Source organism: Artemia franciscana, unplaced genomic scaffold, assembly GCF_032884065.1.
Source record: "Artemia franciscana unplaced genomic scaffold, ASM3288406v1 Scaffold_3591, whole genome shotgun sequence".
In the NCBI taxonomy this organism is placed as follows: domain Eukaryota; kingdom Metazoa; phylum Arthropoda; class Branchiopoda; order Anostraca; family Artemiidae; genus Artemia; species Artemia franciscana.
In genome coordinates, this window is record NW_027064194.1 from 1 (window position 1) to 15,724 (window position 15,724).

Sequence of the window (15,724 nt, forward strand, 5' to 3'; positions counted from 1 at the left end):
GCAAGGGTTGTAAGTTATGCCCCAGGGCATATGAGGATTTTATGAAACGGATGGTTGTACAAGCTTTGAATTGGATGGAGCTCATTTGATTGGAAGTCCGAAGTTTTAGTGCCTTTTTTGAAGAGTCAAAATTGAATGGAGGAAAAATATATCCGATTGAAATTTTAAAGGTCTATTTTCTTCAGCCTTTTTGAAAGGTCAAGTAACTATGTCTTGGGAGATGTCAACCTTCCCACAGTCGTCAGGATAAGGGCTACAATCTAGTTAATTCGCTCATTGTTTAGACACAGTTAATGCTTCAAGAGCGGTGGATGGTATTAAACTTAAACCTTCAGCGTGTGTTGAAGGGGATGTTAGAGAAAACAAAGGTGCTATGCGCAAACTGCTACTAATGTTGCTTCATTGCTACTGTGCAATTTAAGTGTATCAAAATGAAGCTGTTAAGGAATATTTAGGCAGGTGTTGAACTAAGTAAAACAAATTATGAGCATGTAAACTTTCAAAAAGCTGACAAAGCAATATGTAAAGAACAAATTATATTATTAAGTTCTTTAAGGGTAAGTCGTGGGGGATTCTGAACTAGCCAGAAGGCAGTACGTATCTACTTTTAATGCTACCACTACAGTTACTGTAACTAATAACGCTAAATGTATCAAGGTGAAACTTTTAGGGAAGTATAGGAAGAGTTTCAATTAGACGAAAAAACTATAAGCATGCAGGTTTTCAAAAGGGCAAGCAATATCATAAGCAGCACCATTCTATAATAGCTAGAAATATCATTGAAACTTTTAAAGGAGCTGATTCGATTTAAAATTAAAAGTTCCGCTACCCTTTTGAAGAATAAAATAATTAAATAAAGATAAAGAAATAATGATAAAGAAACTCAAATCGAACAGAAATTGCAATAACTAGCCGAGTCAATGTCAAAACGAGCAAAAATTAACATAAGTAGGCTACGGCTGACGACCCCCATACCTTCTCAAGAACAGAACATAATTTGCGCTTTACTAAAAACAAATCGCGTTTTACATGATTTCAGTTTTTTTACTTTCATACATAAAAAAACTATCAAAGCTATAAAGAAAAAATATTATAGTATGTCAACTAAACTGGCAATTCACGCTTATTCGTTTTTTATCTTTCAGTAAAGCGCAAATTATGTTCTGGTCTTGAGAAGGCATGGAGGTTATCGGCAGTACTAATGTTAATTTTTACTCGTGTTGAGATCAACTCGGCTATTTATTAAGCTCTTTGCTTTTCTTTGAATCACTTGTTTTGTGGGAAACGTTTTTTTTTTCTGTATTAGTTACAATAAATAACCATCTCAAATTCAAACGGAGCAGGCACTAAGACAAGTAGGCCTGACACCACCTTGCCTTTCAAAGACCAACACATAATTTGCTCTTAATTGAGGATGACAACACATTTTGAATGTTTTATGATTTCAAATTAGCTGATGTCCCTATCAATAACTCCAGTGCTAGTTATTTTACTTTCTGTTCGTTTTGAGTTTGACCCTATTATTTATTGTTGTTTCTGCTAGTTTTGGATTTAATTTATTCATTGATGATAATTTGTGGTGGTGTCACGCTTGGAAATTTATTGGACTTTTATTCAGAACTGCAAAATTAACCTATTTTACTCTGATGTTTACTCTATATCTTTTTGGCACAAAAACATGATTGAAAATTGCTCGAAAGGGATCCAATACAAAGAATTCTCCCTTCTTTTATGATTCATGTTTCTTTTCAATTATTTCGTGGAATTTACGTTTCTTTGTATCCAGATGTCCTTGGATCGGCACTTTTTGGAGCTTTGGACCAATGCTCAAACTATTGCGTATTCAGTTTTCTTCTGGACTCTGATCTTTGATTCACCTTTGTATTAGGCCCTAATGTAAAGGAATTGCGACTAGCTAGAGTTTTAAGTTGTCAAAGGATTAACATTCAGGTGGTATTTGACTTTGCTAGTTATCCTAAAAGATTGAAAGGCTGATACACGAGTCAGGCTATTGTCATAGCTTTGTATAAAATAAAAACCGTCAGAAGCACCAACAATGTATTCAGCTCTTAATTGGAGCAATGATCAACTTTCAAGTGCTAGTACCATGAAAGTAATTATGTCCTGAAAATCAAAAGGGCTTAAGCTCAGAACATTGGTTTTTCCCGTCTTTATGATGTAGCAAACAGTTTGTGATAAAGAGCTGTAAATAACTCGCCTTAATAGTAACTGAGTAAAACCTAACCCCTTTCTGAGATAGCAAGAAGCCGCAACTAGAATTTTACCCAGAAATTTTTTCGTATATGAAAGGGGTTGTCCCCTCCTCAACGCCTCGCTCTTTACGCTAAAGTTTGACTCTTTGTCACAACTCTACTTTTGAAAACAATATGAAAACTTTAGTGTAAAGAGCAAGGTGTTGAGGAGGGGACAACCCCTTTCATATACGGAATAATTTGTGTCCGTTTTAAGTTTTAATGTCGCTCCTTACTTGCAGTTAAAAAAAAGAGGTCAATGTTCCTATTACCTGAACAATTGTTTAGGATCATGAAACTATTGTTAATGCATGCATTTTGACTTTTGGAACATCTTTTCTCTCTCTTGCAAAACTACCGCAAACTCACCGTTATGGAGTTATTCCGGCCCAAATATCCTTTATTTACAAATTTAGAATTGCAATCGTTTCCGTTTTCGTTGACGGATATTTGAAATCGCGAATCTGTAATAGTTTAGAAACAAATTTGGGCTATATATTTGCACAACAGGGGGGTGGGGGTAAAGCATAGCATATATTAAATAAGTAAACTAACCATTCTGTATTTAATATATGCTATGCTTTCCCCCCCCCTCCCTTAATGTGCAAATGTATAATAACTCCATAACGGTGGGTTTGCAGTAATTTTGCAAGAGAGAAAAGATCTTCAAAAAGTCAAAATGCATCTATTAACAATAGTTTCAAAACCCAAAAACGTTTTTGAATTAAAACTTGTTTTGAATTTGGTTCACTGCAAATGAATATTTAAAAAGAAATTTTGTACATTAATATTTTTTTTTTTTACTAAATCTTTCTCATAGTTTTGGAAGGATGATTTTGAAAAAGGGTTGGGGGAGGAGGCCTAGTTGCCCACCAATTTTTGGCTACTTAAAAATACAACAAGAACTTTTTGTTTTTTTACGAACGTTTTATTAGTAATAAATATACGAAAATTACGAATTAACTAACGTGACGTAATTCTATATTTTTATATTTTTATTACGTATATGAGGGGGGTTCGCCCCCTCGTCAATACCTCGCTCTTTACACTAAATCTTGAATTTCGTCCCAATTCTTTAAGAATGACCCCTGAATCACAAAGGCCGTAGAATAAATAGTTGAAATTACTAAAACTACTTTAGCGTAAAGAGCACGGTATTGTGGAGGAGACGAATATACATAATATATACATATACATATACATATATACATATACGAATATCCCTTATATACATAATATTTTCTCTTCGTTTTAAGTTTTAATGCTGCCCCTTACTTCCAATTGAAAAAAAAAACTGTTTTTTATTTATTTTCTCATTGTTTTTTTAATAATGCTAGAAAACCCTGCGCCCCATTATTGGAATTTTTTTCCCTCATGATAAATTCCTCCATGGAAAGATCTTCCCACGTAACCCCTCCCCTGACCCCCCCCCCCCCCCTCAACGCGAAAAAAATCTCCCTGAAAATTGCTGTACACTTCGCAATAATCATTACTATATGTAAACAATGGTCAAAGTTTATAACTTGCAACCCCTCCCCCAGGGACTTTCGGGGACTAAGTCGTCCACAAAGATATAGTTGTTAAGTTTTTCGACTATGCTGAACAGAATGGCTATCCCAAAATTTTGATCCGGTGGCTTTCGGAAAAAATGAGCGTGGGAAGGGGCCTAGGTGCCCTCCGATTTGCTGGTCACTTAAAAAAGGCACTAGAACTTAATTTCCATTAGAATGAGCCCTCTCTCGATATTCTAGGACCACTGGGTCGATACGATCGCCCCTGGAAGGAAAAAAAGCAAATAAACACGCATCCATGATCTGTCTTCTGGCAAAAAATACGAAATTTCACATTTTTGTAGATAGGAGCTTGAAACTTATTCAGTAAGGTTGTCGGATGAGCTGAATCTGATGGTTTGATTTTCGTTAAGATTCTATGACCTTTAGGGGGTGTTTCCGCCTATTTTCTAAAAAAAGGCAAATTTTCTCAGGCTCGTAACTTTTAAAGGGCATGACTAAACTTGATGAAACATATATATTGAAAATCAGCACCGAAATTCTATTCTGTTGATGTAACTATTGGTATCAAAATTCTGTTTTTTAGAGTTTCGGTTATTATTGAACTGTTTGATAGATTCATCAATTTAGTGTAACTCATCAAAAACTACAAGCCTGATAAAATTTGGTTTGAAAAAAGGTGGAAACACCTTCTAAAAGTCAAGGAATCATAATGAAAATTACACCATCAGATTCAACGTATCAGAGAACCCTCCTTCAGAAGTTTCAAACTTTTATATATAATAATGTGGAGCTTAGATTTTTATATTTTTGATTTTGATTTATTTTTTATGCCAGAAGGCAGATCACAGATGCGTGTTTTTTTTTTTTTTTTTTTTTTTTTTTTTTTTTTTTTTTTTTTTTTTTTTTTTTTTTTTTTTTAGTATGATGTTAGCGAATTAATGGCCGTAGAAGATCGGGAGAGGGTGTCCTTGAACGAAAATTAAAAGTTCTAATGCCCTTTTTAAGTGATCTAAAAGATTAGAGGGGGAACTGCCCTTCCTCCCTTTCCCTTTTGAAAAAAAGATATTTTTCTGTTATGGCGCTTATGTTGATTTTTTTTTATCCGTTGAATCACCGTATAACCGGTTTCTTGTTAGTTTTTTTTCAGCTAGCGTGATAAAAGACACCTTCTACCTCTACCCCCTCCCCTAATGTGCAAATATAGCCAATATTTGTTTCTAAAGTATTATGTTATTGTCAAAAAAGAATGTCTGTAATATCTAAAGAATGGTTGAGGGTGTTAATTTGAAACTTCCAATGTATATTAAGGGGATGCGGAAGAGTGATTAGAGGGCAACCACCCTTTCCCTTCCTTGGTCTTTTTAGAAGCCCTCGCTCCCCGACACTCATCGAAATTTTGATTGTTGATTGAATTTTGAATGAAATTTGAGAATGTTGCGGGATATGTTAAACTAAATCAGAATGCATAACGGTCATCTTGTTTATTAAATTGTTTATTAAATTTGCAATATCTTAAGAATGGATAGTATTCAGCTGTATGTTTCAGGACAGGTTGAGAGGAACGTTGAGAAGTGGTTGGAGTGCTTTCAGCCCCCCTCCTATCCCTTTTTAGTTGCCTTCCCTCCAAAGAGATTTGTTTAAAAAAAAAATTGAAATGGTAGATCTTGTTCCAAATAGTCTGAGGGTCAAGTAATTCTGTCCATGAGGATGACAAAATCCCTCCAGCTTTTGAGAGGGATGCTAAACACAATAAAAAACATACTATATGCATGCTGTTGTCAGAGGGGTGTATGAGCAATATCTAAGGAATGAATTAGGTTATTAAGCTAAAAATTCCAGCGTATCTTGAGGGAAATGTTAAAGAGTGGTTTGAGGGTAACCATGACCTCTCGCCCTTTTTAGATTCCTTCTCTCATCACCATTGATCAAAATTTCAAAAACGGATTTTGTCAAAAATAATCAAAAGGTCTAGTAAATACGCCTCCAGGGATGAAATTCCTCCCACAGCTCACAGGGCAATGATAGTAAATTTTGCAATTTTCCCTTTTTTCTTTAAGAATTCATCATTAGGAAAAGGATGGTTATTTATATATAAGGTTGTTTATTGGGAAAAGTTGGAATGTTTGATCCTGGGTCTCGAAAATGGTTAAGAATATTAAGGTATAACTCTTAGAAAATGTGCTGCCTTCTATTCCCCTATTGTCATAATGTTTTTCACAGGCCATAAGCACTATTCATTTCTTCTTTAGTAGTTAGACGATGCAGGTATTTTTTCATCTAGGTGTTACTAAGACCTAAGAGTAGTTCACTTTGTCCTAACGTGTTTTACTGGTCCAGACGGGGTTAACAGGTTTATTTTGAACTGTTAGGCAACAAGTCTTTTGAGTTTTTTTTTTTTTACAAGCGGGGACTACCCATCCCCACTGATATACTATCAGTGCTTAGTCCTTTGGCACGCTTCCGAATTTAGGGCTTACAGTGGGTGACCTTGACAGAACGAATATAAGCATGAATATGAAACGTACTTTTTCAACAAATCCCATCCAAATTTTTAACCGGTTCAAACAAGTTCAACCGGCCTGAATGTGCCTAACCGGTCCAAACATGTTTAACTGGTTTCTATTTTGAACTCTATTGTACATGACGTTCAATTTGATTGGTTGAAAGAAAGGCGGGTCAAGTGTCTTGGATTTGCATATAAACTTTAAATAGACCATTTTGGTCCTATTAATTACCCACATTTTGAATAGCATACAATTGTGAACAAAATAAATTCTCTCTAAAAAGATGAATGTAGAGGTTTATGGACCAACTATTGATAGGTTTAATAATCTTAGATAGTTTTGTCTTATGCTTAGCGAACATGGAGGAGAGGGGTAGTTTTTTGACAGTTCAGTATTGCCTCTCAATTGTCCATAAAGAACTATCAAAAACCCTGCCCCTTGTTGACTTGTTGAAATCTAGATTCTTCATGATCAATGGTCCCCCGGAACATCCCCCCCTGGACCATGATATTCCTTGACCAGTAACGCGCCGTAATCCGTGGTAGCCTACATCACCTCGAGCCCACCTATGGTCCCCAGTTACCCCCCCCTGTCCCCTTTGATCCATAATCTTTCTATGGGACGGGAGGTATGGCCATGTCCATGATTTGCTGATTTCCTTATTCTTTAATTTTCCTTTCTTTCTTTAATAAGTTATTTATAAATTTTTCGCTCTGTTCTACATTTCTGTAGCTAATGCTGAGAGTGTATTTTATTGGCCTAAGTCGTAAGTTAAACTGCAATCGAAAGTTTTTACATTAAACATTAAAAAAAAAGAGTTGATCTTTTAAACTTTTCATGAAAAATTGTAATTCAATATCAAATAATAGCCAGAAAATTACGAGAGAAAAATCGACATATGCTTGCAAGATGTTAATATTGCCCCTTGTTTAAAAACCCAGAAAAATATCGTGATGCATTATAAATATATAACACATCACGAAAGGTAAAATATGGATTCTTAGAGTTGATTAATTGGGGTAGCCCCTCTTAGAATTAGTATGTATAACACTCATTTAGATTTTCTGATAAGGTATTTTAAGTAAAATTAAATTTAGACATTTTGTTGCGTAAAGGCCTAATACAAGAAGATTGCTATATCCTATGCGAAAGTGCTCCCTGTTCCCCATAAGTTTTTTTTTTCAAATTGAATTATGTATAAAGAACAAAAAATGCCTCATTTTGAATATAAGAAAAAATAGGGAACGACACTTTAAAAAAAAATGACGAAAAGAAAATAATGTTTTTGTTCATTTCTAGAACGGAAAAATTGAAAAGCTAATGAAAAATTTCAAACTAAATGAAGCTGGGGCCTCAACTGACGGAGAAATTATAGCTACATCTCATAAAGAGCAGAAGACGGATCCATCTATTCAAAAATCAACCAGCTCATCTGTCGAAAAAGTAAGAAAAAGTAAATCTCTCTCTCTCTCTCCTCTCTCTCTCTCTCTCTCTCTCTCTCTCTCTCTCTCTCTCTCTCTCTCTCTCTCTCTATCTTTCTCTATCTTTCTCTATCCCTCTCGTTAACTGTGGGGATGTCAACTCCCCACAGCCCTCAGGGCCAGAGCTTTAAGTTAGACATTAATTCATTGTTTATAAATGACATAAACTAGTGAGAAAGATGGGTATGTTTGACCCTTACTTTCCAAAATGAGGAAGAGCATTCAAGAATGAGAATATTGAGGGGAGTATTGAGCTCAATCAATACACGTTATATGTATACGGGCTGTAAAAAGGAGTAACTGAGGAATGACTAAGTATATTAATTTCGAACTTTCAGGAAATCATAGGCGAGATGATCAATTGAACAAAAAATTAATATTTCTAAGCTAACATTACTACTAACACTACCGCTACTAATACTATTACCACATTTTCTACTACTACTACCATCACAAAAACTACTGCTTCCGTACCGAGTACCACTAAGGCTTAGGAATTGAAAAAAAATATGGAAGGGGAGCCCTTAAAAAGTAGAGGGGTTCATTTAGGTTATTTGACTACTAAAATTATGTGTGTCCTTTTAAGGGTCGATTCTGATTGACGGACAACCAGCCCCTCTTAAGAACCCCAAAAGACATACAATGAAATTGTGAAAGATTCAATTTGTCCAAAAAAGTTGCAAGGTTCAAATTGCCTTCAAAGATGACGTGGTCCGCAGAGCCCCAGTGGCAAGTGCTGTAAATAAAGCATATTCCTGATTATTCAAGCTTATGTTTCATAATTTAAAAAGGAGCTTGTTTGTTGTTGGGTGTGTACTTAGTTCAAAACTTTCAGGGGTCGTTGTAAGGGTCTGAGGAATCAAATGCTTTGTTCTAGAACGGAAGGGGGTACAAGGCTCAAAAATGGGCTAGAATCTTTTATCACGGTCAGTTTTGAATTTATAGCCTTGAGTTTTTGGACCAACAATAACTTAGTGTAAAAACGACAAAATGATGCGTCATCCTCTTGAAAAAGGGGTCATATCAAGGGCCAAAAGTATTCTTTTATGAGTATTAAGTTTGTTGGCAAAATCCAGAATATTTAAAAGCTCAAATGTAAAATCTGCTATATCGAGTTTAGGTCCCTGAAGAAACTGATTTGAACCCCAAAAGTGGAATTTTTTGAAAAGTGACTTCCATGTAGCTGAATAACCTTTCTACAAGATTAATTTTGGTTATTTGTTTTGTTTTTAATAAGTTGTTTAAATACATATTCTTTTACAGATCGAAGAGAAAAATGAGTGACTTGAGCAGTTTTCGAACAGAAGCTACTGCTCTTCTTCAGGAATCCCCAATCAACCGTTCGTCTGCAGCAGATTTTCTTAATCGTTTTTCAGGGAATGTTGATCTCTTATCTGATTCAACGATTACAGAGCAAGATGTTCTGTCAAATGTGCCTGAAGTAGAGATAAGAAGGATAATGGAAGATGTTATTTCAGAGTTAAAAGAAACATCGTCAATAGTAGATGCTCAAAACAATCCTACTGATAGTTCTTTCGTCTCACGGCTTAGTTCTGGTCTTGCACGATATGGTGTTTTGTATGGTGCAGACGACTCTAATTTACTGCTAAAAGCAAAGGTGCCCTTACTTAGAATTCCAGAAGAAATTGAACTCCTAGGGCGTTCTAAACCAATTGTATCGAGAACTATCTTTTCTAGCAGTATAGAACAGTCGAAAGATGAAGTAAATAGATTTATAGAGAGTGGTTGGGCCATTGGTGGTAGTGTTAATTTAGGTTTGTTTTCAGCTGGAATCAGATTTGTCGATAAAAGTTACAAGAGTGATTGTTCCTCAAGTAACACCAAGTTAGAAAGCATTGTTTTTAATAAGCTTGGAATTTATCCAGTGGGAGCTTTCAGAATTCCTTCCAATCAGATGAAATTAAGTAGTGAAACAAAAGCTGCATTGGAGAAAATAGAGACAATTTCGGAAGCAGAAGACTTTCTGCGGACTTTTGGGTCCCATTATCCAAGCGACATTCATCATTATGGAGGCATAGTACAATTTTCGTGTGAAGTTACAGCAAGTGATTGTTACTCAGTGTCTGAGATAGAATCAAATGCAGAAAGGGAGTTTGCTGCCTCGTTATTTTGGCAAGGACTAGGAATAGGCTTCAAAGCAAATGCCAGTTACAAAAACAAAAGTGAATATCAACAGAAACAACAAAAGGCAGGAAGGCAATCAAGTAAGAATACTCATTTGGTTGTTTATGGACCGCAAACGGCTCCTCCTTTGTTTTGTGAACTGATAAAAAAAAAACCTGAAGAAGGGATTATCATACATAGGGGAGATATGAAATGTCTTGTTCCAGTTTGGAGTCTTCTCGGTACTAAGTTCGAAAATCAAGCTGAATTGATCAAAAATGCCTGGATGGGTTTAACCAAAGATACGAAATTTAAAGACATACAAGATCTTCGTTCCTATTGCCATAATATTGATGGAGAACTGGCAAGGAAAAATATGCTGCAACTTGCACATTTGCGAATACAACAAAAGAGGAAGTGTTCGGCTGAAGACAATGCTATCCAAGACGCACAAGAGACTGAAGAAGAAAATGAAATGGAGTCTTTAACTCCTGTTATTAGTGTTAAAACTGACTTAACAAAGCAACCTAAATTGAATTTACCAAACAGAGAAAATGTATCCAACCCAACGGAACAAAAATTTCGAGAGGAAAGTTTAGTTAGTGTATTCACTACTGATTGTCCTCGTGACTTAACCAATATTTCTTATAGAATGCTTCACCGTCTAGAATTAAAATACTGTAATTCACCTGATGGGTCTGAGGAAGATTTCTGGCCCGATATTGAACAAACAAAAAGAGAACAAAAATTTGACGTTTCAAACCTTCTCAGCATGTATTCAGTCAGAGATAAAGTGAACATTTAGCGACTTCTTCTGGAATCGAGATTTGCTATTCCTATGTGTTCCAAAGACACTATAGAATTTCTTAGGATCACGCAAAGATTAGAAGAAAACATATTCCTTGGGGAAGACTTAAAGCTGCCACGAATTTCTATAATTAGTCAAGTAACCTTTGATAGTTCTGCTGGAAAAATTATGGAAGATCTTTTAAATTTAAAAACTTGTCTAAAAAGTGATGAGACATCAAGCATGGAGGTTGGACAGGGCTTCGTCTGCTTCTAAAATGGAGATAAGAAATCTTGCATCGTCATACATATTCGTGGTGATTTTAAACCTTATTGGAAATTCCTAACAGAATTCACTGACTACTTAATAGTTGAAGACGAATTTACATCTAAATCAAATAAAGTTTCTCACTTTATGGACGCACATTCTCCTTAAAAAAAAATTGCCACAATTTATTACCATATGGATCCCTAGCTTTCAAAGTGCTCTATCAAAACACCATCCTTTTTGCCTTATTGAGGGTTCATTTGATTATTTCAGTGGTATCCAGCGAAACCGCCAATTAGGAGCAGTTTTTCGTAAAGTTGGACTTCACGCCAACTCATTGTATTCAATATTCCCTGCTATTCACTGTTCTTTAAGTCCTGATATCAATAATGTACGAAAAATGTATATAGCTGTTTCTAATATGGATGGATTAGAAGGTTATAGGTCAAACGGGCTGATATTGCAAAAGAGCTATGCAAGAGAAGGGGAGTTGAGAGAAAAATTAAACGAATTTGAGCTTGTCAATGACACAGACAGTCGTTTAGCGATACAGGAGAAAATTTCCAATGAAGAGAAGTTCCGTTTCAACAACAGTAAAAAAAACGACCCACTTATTAACGTTTTCTTGAATGGACTCCAAAAGAATGATATTGACCATATTTTGCTTCATCTTCGCGTTATTGATGATGCTATTTCAGTGAATATCAAAGAATCCAAGATTGTACGTCAACTAGAAGAAGCAGTGCATCAGAAACAAATGGACTTCTTGAAAAGTTTGCAATTATCAGGCAGGGGTCCTGAATATCAAAATCAGAAAGAATCTTATAGGAAATATTTATTTGCTGCAAAAGAAAAGCGTAACTATGCTCTTCTTTCACTTCGTCACCTATGGAGGGAAGTTTCGTTATTTTATTCATCAGGAAAATGTGCAGATTTGGAATATTTACCACACTTATCTGCGTCTTGTTTGATAGCAGGAGAAATTTTAGAGCTCTACGATGGGGATGCGAATATGCTAAATGTCGATTGGATTGGTGCAATATTTAAAAATTTGAGCTCATTGCTTCCAAACAAAAGAATTTTTGTATTATCTGTGCTGGGAGAGCAAATCAGTGGAAAGTCAACATTGTTGAATACGATGTTCGGTATTTGTCTTGCAGAAAGTATAGGTCAGTGTACTAGAGGCCTTACAATGACCCTTGTAAAGACAGTAAACCGAAAAGAGTATGACTACGTGGTTATCTTGGACACAGAGGGTGTTCGTTCACCAGAACATAAAGGTATACATGGCTGTGCGAAGCGTGATAATAAAATTGTGACCCTATCTATCTTGCCATCAGATGCTGTCATTTTGGTTATTAAAGGTGAAAATGACAATGCTTTAAAAGAAATACTGCCTATTGTTGCACTTGCGTATAAAGGCTCTAAATTGGCAGAAGAACGAGGAGGCCTGCTTAGCTGCAAAATTTTTGCAGCTTATAATCAGGTCAAGTGTCATCAAGAAAACAGAAGCAAACTTCTGAATATTTTTACAAAGCTATCAGCAACACTTGTTGAATCTTTTACAAAAGCAAATTCACTAGAAGATTTGGATATGCATACATCCATCAGCTTCCCAAAGATATTCAGCAATGAACAAGATATACGTGTATTTGGATGTAATACAAAAGGAGATCCACCAAATGACATCCCAAATGAAGAATTTAGCCTGCAAATTATTGATTTTTCGAGAGTATATCCATGAGCAGGTTGTTAGTCAGGCTGGATGGAGTGCTCGAAAAATCCAATGGATGTCAGAAATGCTATTCTAAACGCTTACAAGATTAATCACACGATTAAGGCATTACATGTTGACCTCTTATCGTACGAGGAAACTAACATTGGGCAAAATAGACCACTCGGAAGAGACTATGGAAAGATGGACTCAAGAAAACTGTTGAAAGTGTATTGATGATATTGTTAATTGGGTGTCTCAGAGTGAAAGCAATGAAGACAGAATTGAAAAAAACTTTTCTCGTATAATAGTCAGTATCACAACTGGGAAGAAATATTATTCTGATGCAAGTGTGCATGAAGTCATTAGTGAGGTTGAAAAATATCTTCGACGTCTGGACAAAAAATTGACAAAGACAAAAAGAAAAAAGTTCATAAATTTGCTTACGAAATATTAGTAGGTTTTTTTTTGAAAATTCAAGGAAAGTGGGAAGAGGAGAATTCGGTTTACAAGCGCTTCTTTTCAATGAAAAAGGCTATGCAAAGTTTTTGTCTTGACGTCGCAAGTGGTTTGGATGAAGTGGACTTAATGGCATTAAGACTTGAGGACTATTTTTCAAGACACACTTTTAAAGCTTTTAATAAGGAGCTTCAAGAAACCGTGATTGTCAACTTAAGAAGTAAATGCTGGCCTCAACATGCAAAAAATATTCAAGGGCACATGGATTTATTTTTAATTGAGGAAGTCGAGCCAAAAGGTATTGCTGAAGTCTTGTCTAAAATTAAAAATCCTAGTCTTTTGAAAAGGCTTACAACTTGTAGACTGATTGGCTTTGAAACTGAAGCACTCTCTGAAAACCTAAAATGGGCTAAGATCCAAGACCAACTTGAAAGCTGTTTAAGAAGCACGTATCAAGCGGCTCCAAAGGATAAAAAAACGGGATTGAAGTCTTTTCAGTTTCATCAGCTTTTCAAATCACTGAAATTATTTAAGAGCACGTATATTGCCGACGAATTGACAAAAGAAATGAATACTTTCGGCTGGACAGAATTGGACAAACTGTCTGTTAATTTTGACCAGCGACATATTGATGCCATGATCAGCATAATTTCCCAGTCTTATAGAACCTTGGATAAAAACCATATTATAGATAATGTTTTGATACAACTTCAGGACAATATTCATTTTGAAGCAGCTTTTTGTACAGCGTGTCAAGAGCCATGTCCTCTTTGCAAAAGTCCTTGCTTTCTGGAAATGTCTCACAACGGTCCTCATGACACTTTTCATCAGCCAGACGGTCTAGTTGGTATGCGTTATGTCAAAAGCAATAAACTAAGTGCCATGGCTTGTAATACGACTCCCCTTGATCATTGCTTCATACTACAGAATGAAGAGAAATGGAAATATGCATATTTCTCAAACAAATTCACCAATTGGATGCAGCCTGATAGAACTAAGCCTGTTTCGGATTATAGGGAATACTTGATAAGTTCGTATAACAAACAAATTGCAGATTACTATTCACTAAAGCCATCTGATATATCAGTCAATGCTGAAAGTCTTGAAGTTGTCATAGACAAAATTAAAAGAAAGGTTGACTTCCGTAAAGATTTTCCTCGTAAATCCTGATGAAGAAAGGCGGCTATGCATCTAGATGCTTGAAAAGTCCTTGTGACACTAAGGTGGTTTTGTCTTGTCAATATTAGAGCTTACCTCGAAACTACCTCTGTTTTTGTATTTTGTTTGAATGGCTTTAGTGCACTAATGTTCTGTGTGGCTACTGGTTTGATTTAAAAAAAAATAACATTGCTGTACTTAATTTTGAAAAGGGACTGGTTTGGCAAAAAACAGCAGGAGCTTGAAAACTCCTTAAAACTTTTGAAGGTTTTTTATGATATAAATATTAAAGGTTACCTTCAAACAACCTCTGCTTTTCTGTTCCATTTGAACAGCTTAAATCAATTAATATTTCTTGTGACAACTGATTTCAGTTAAGATTTTAATAGATTTCTTGGTTTAGTTCTAATGAGGGTTTGGTTCTACCCAATATATATATATATATATATATATATATATATATATATATATATATATATATATATATATATATATATATATATATATATATAACGAAAAAGGAAATCAGGAATGCGACAGCACAAAGACAAAAAAAAACAGAAGGAGAAAAGGAAGACTGTTTTCCTACATTAGTAATTAATATAGATCAGTATTTGAATGAGGCCTTAACCCTACTCATCCATACAGTCACATAGGTCAAACAGCATAGCCATACACAATCAACCATAAAGAATAATCCATGGACAATCCATGGAAATAAGTATAAGTCATCATTTACCAAATATAAAAAAAAACAAATAAATCAGAGGCAACAACCCAATACAAGGTCTCATCAGGAGAATACACACTTGCCTATAGGGTTTCGGAACTTTAAATTCCCTACCCAGGCAAGTGGCGTACCTACCATTAATTCGCTATGATATCCCCGTGATAGGTATCACCCCAAAAATATATGCCTATAAAAAAAACAAATGTAAAACAACCAAGTAACACCAAAACAAACTTATCATACCTTGGTTCTGGCCCTCGTATATTCATATTATGAATTCACAATTTATATTAATACTAAACAATTATTAAAAAAAATTTCACTATCTCAAATTTTCTCTATTGATGAAAATGTGACCTAGATAAAAATCAAGGAAATGAATGCAAAATAAGATCATTCAAAAACAAGATACATTCAAAATTCTCCAAAAATCCATTGTCAAATATTAGGGACACGCCAAACTCAGTAACAAGAAAATCAAAATCAACCAAAGATTTCGCTAAGTATTTCAAGATAATTCTTTCGGTATTTATTTAAAGGTTCGTTATAATGAAAACTAATTTTTTTAAATTGCCAAGTTAATTTATTTGCAGAAAATCCTCTTAAAATCAATTTTTGGCTTAAATTTGTACATCCTTTTTTTTCAAAATCAACATAATTACTACAAATCCTTAGGTAACTACCGTTACCTAAGTAACTGTGAGTAAAATGCTGAATATGTGATATTTGAGTGT

General features: G+C 35.0%; 1 protein-coding gene across 2 annotated transcripts; it reads left to right on the forward strand.

Moving 5' to 3' along the window:
* Positions 1-1,873: 1,873 nt before the first annotated feature.
* LOC136043180 (uncharacterized) lies at positions 1,874-10,686 on the forward strand. Of its 2 annotated transcripts, none has more exons than XM_065728108.1 (2): positions 1,874-1,950; positions 9,015-10,686. In XM_065728108.1, exon 2 carries the CDS (start codon positions 9,028-9,030, stop codon positions 10,678-10,680), a length of 1,653 nt encoding a protein of 550 aa, XP_065584180.1. In that variant the 5' UTR covers positions 1,874-1,950; positions 9,015-9,027; the 3' UTR covers positions 10,681-10,686. The 2 variants fall into 2 exon arrangements, with proteins under 2 accessions (XP_065584180.1, XP_065584181.1); XM_065728109.1 differs by lacking the exon at positions 1,874-1,950 and adding an exon at positions 7,514-7,713.
* Positions 10,687-15,724: the final 5,038 nt, after the last annotated feature.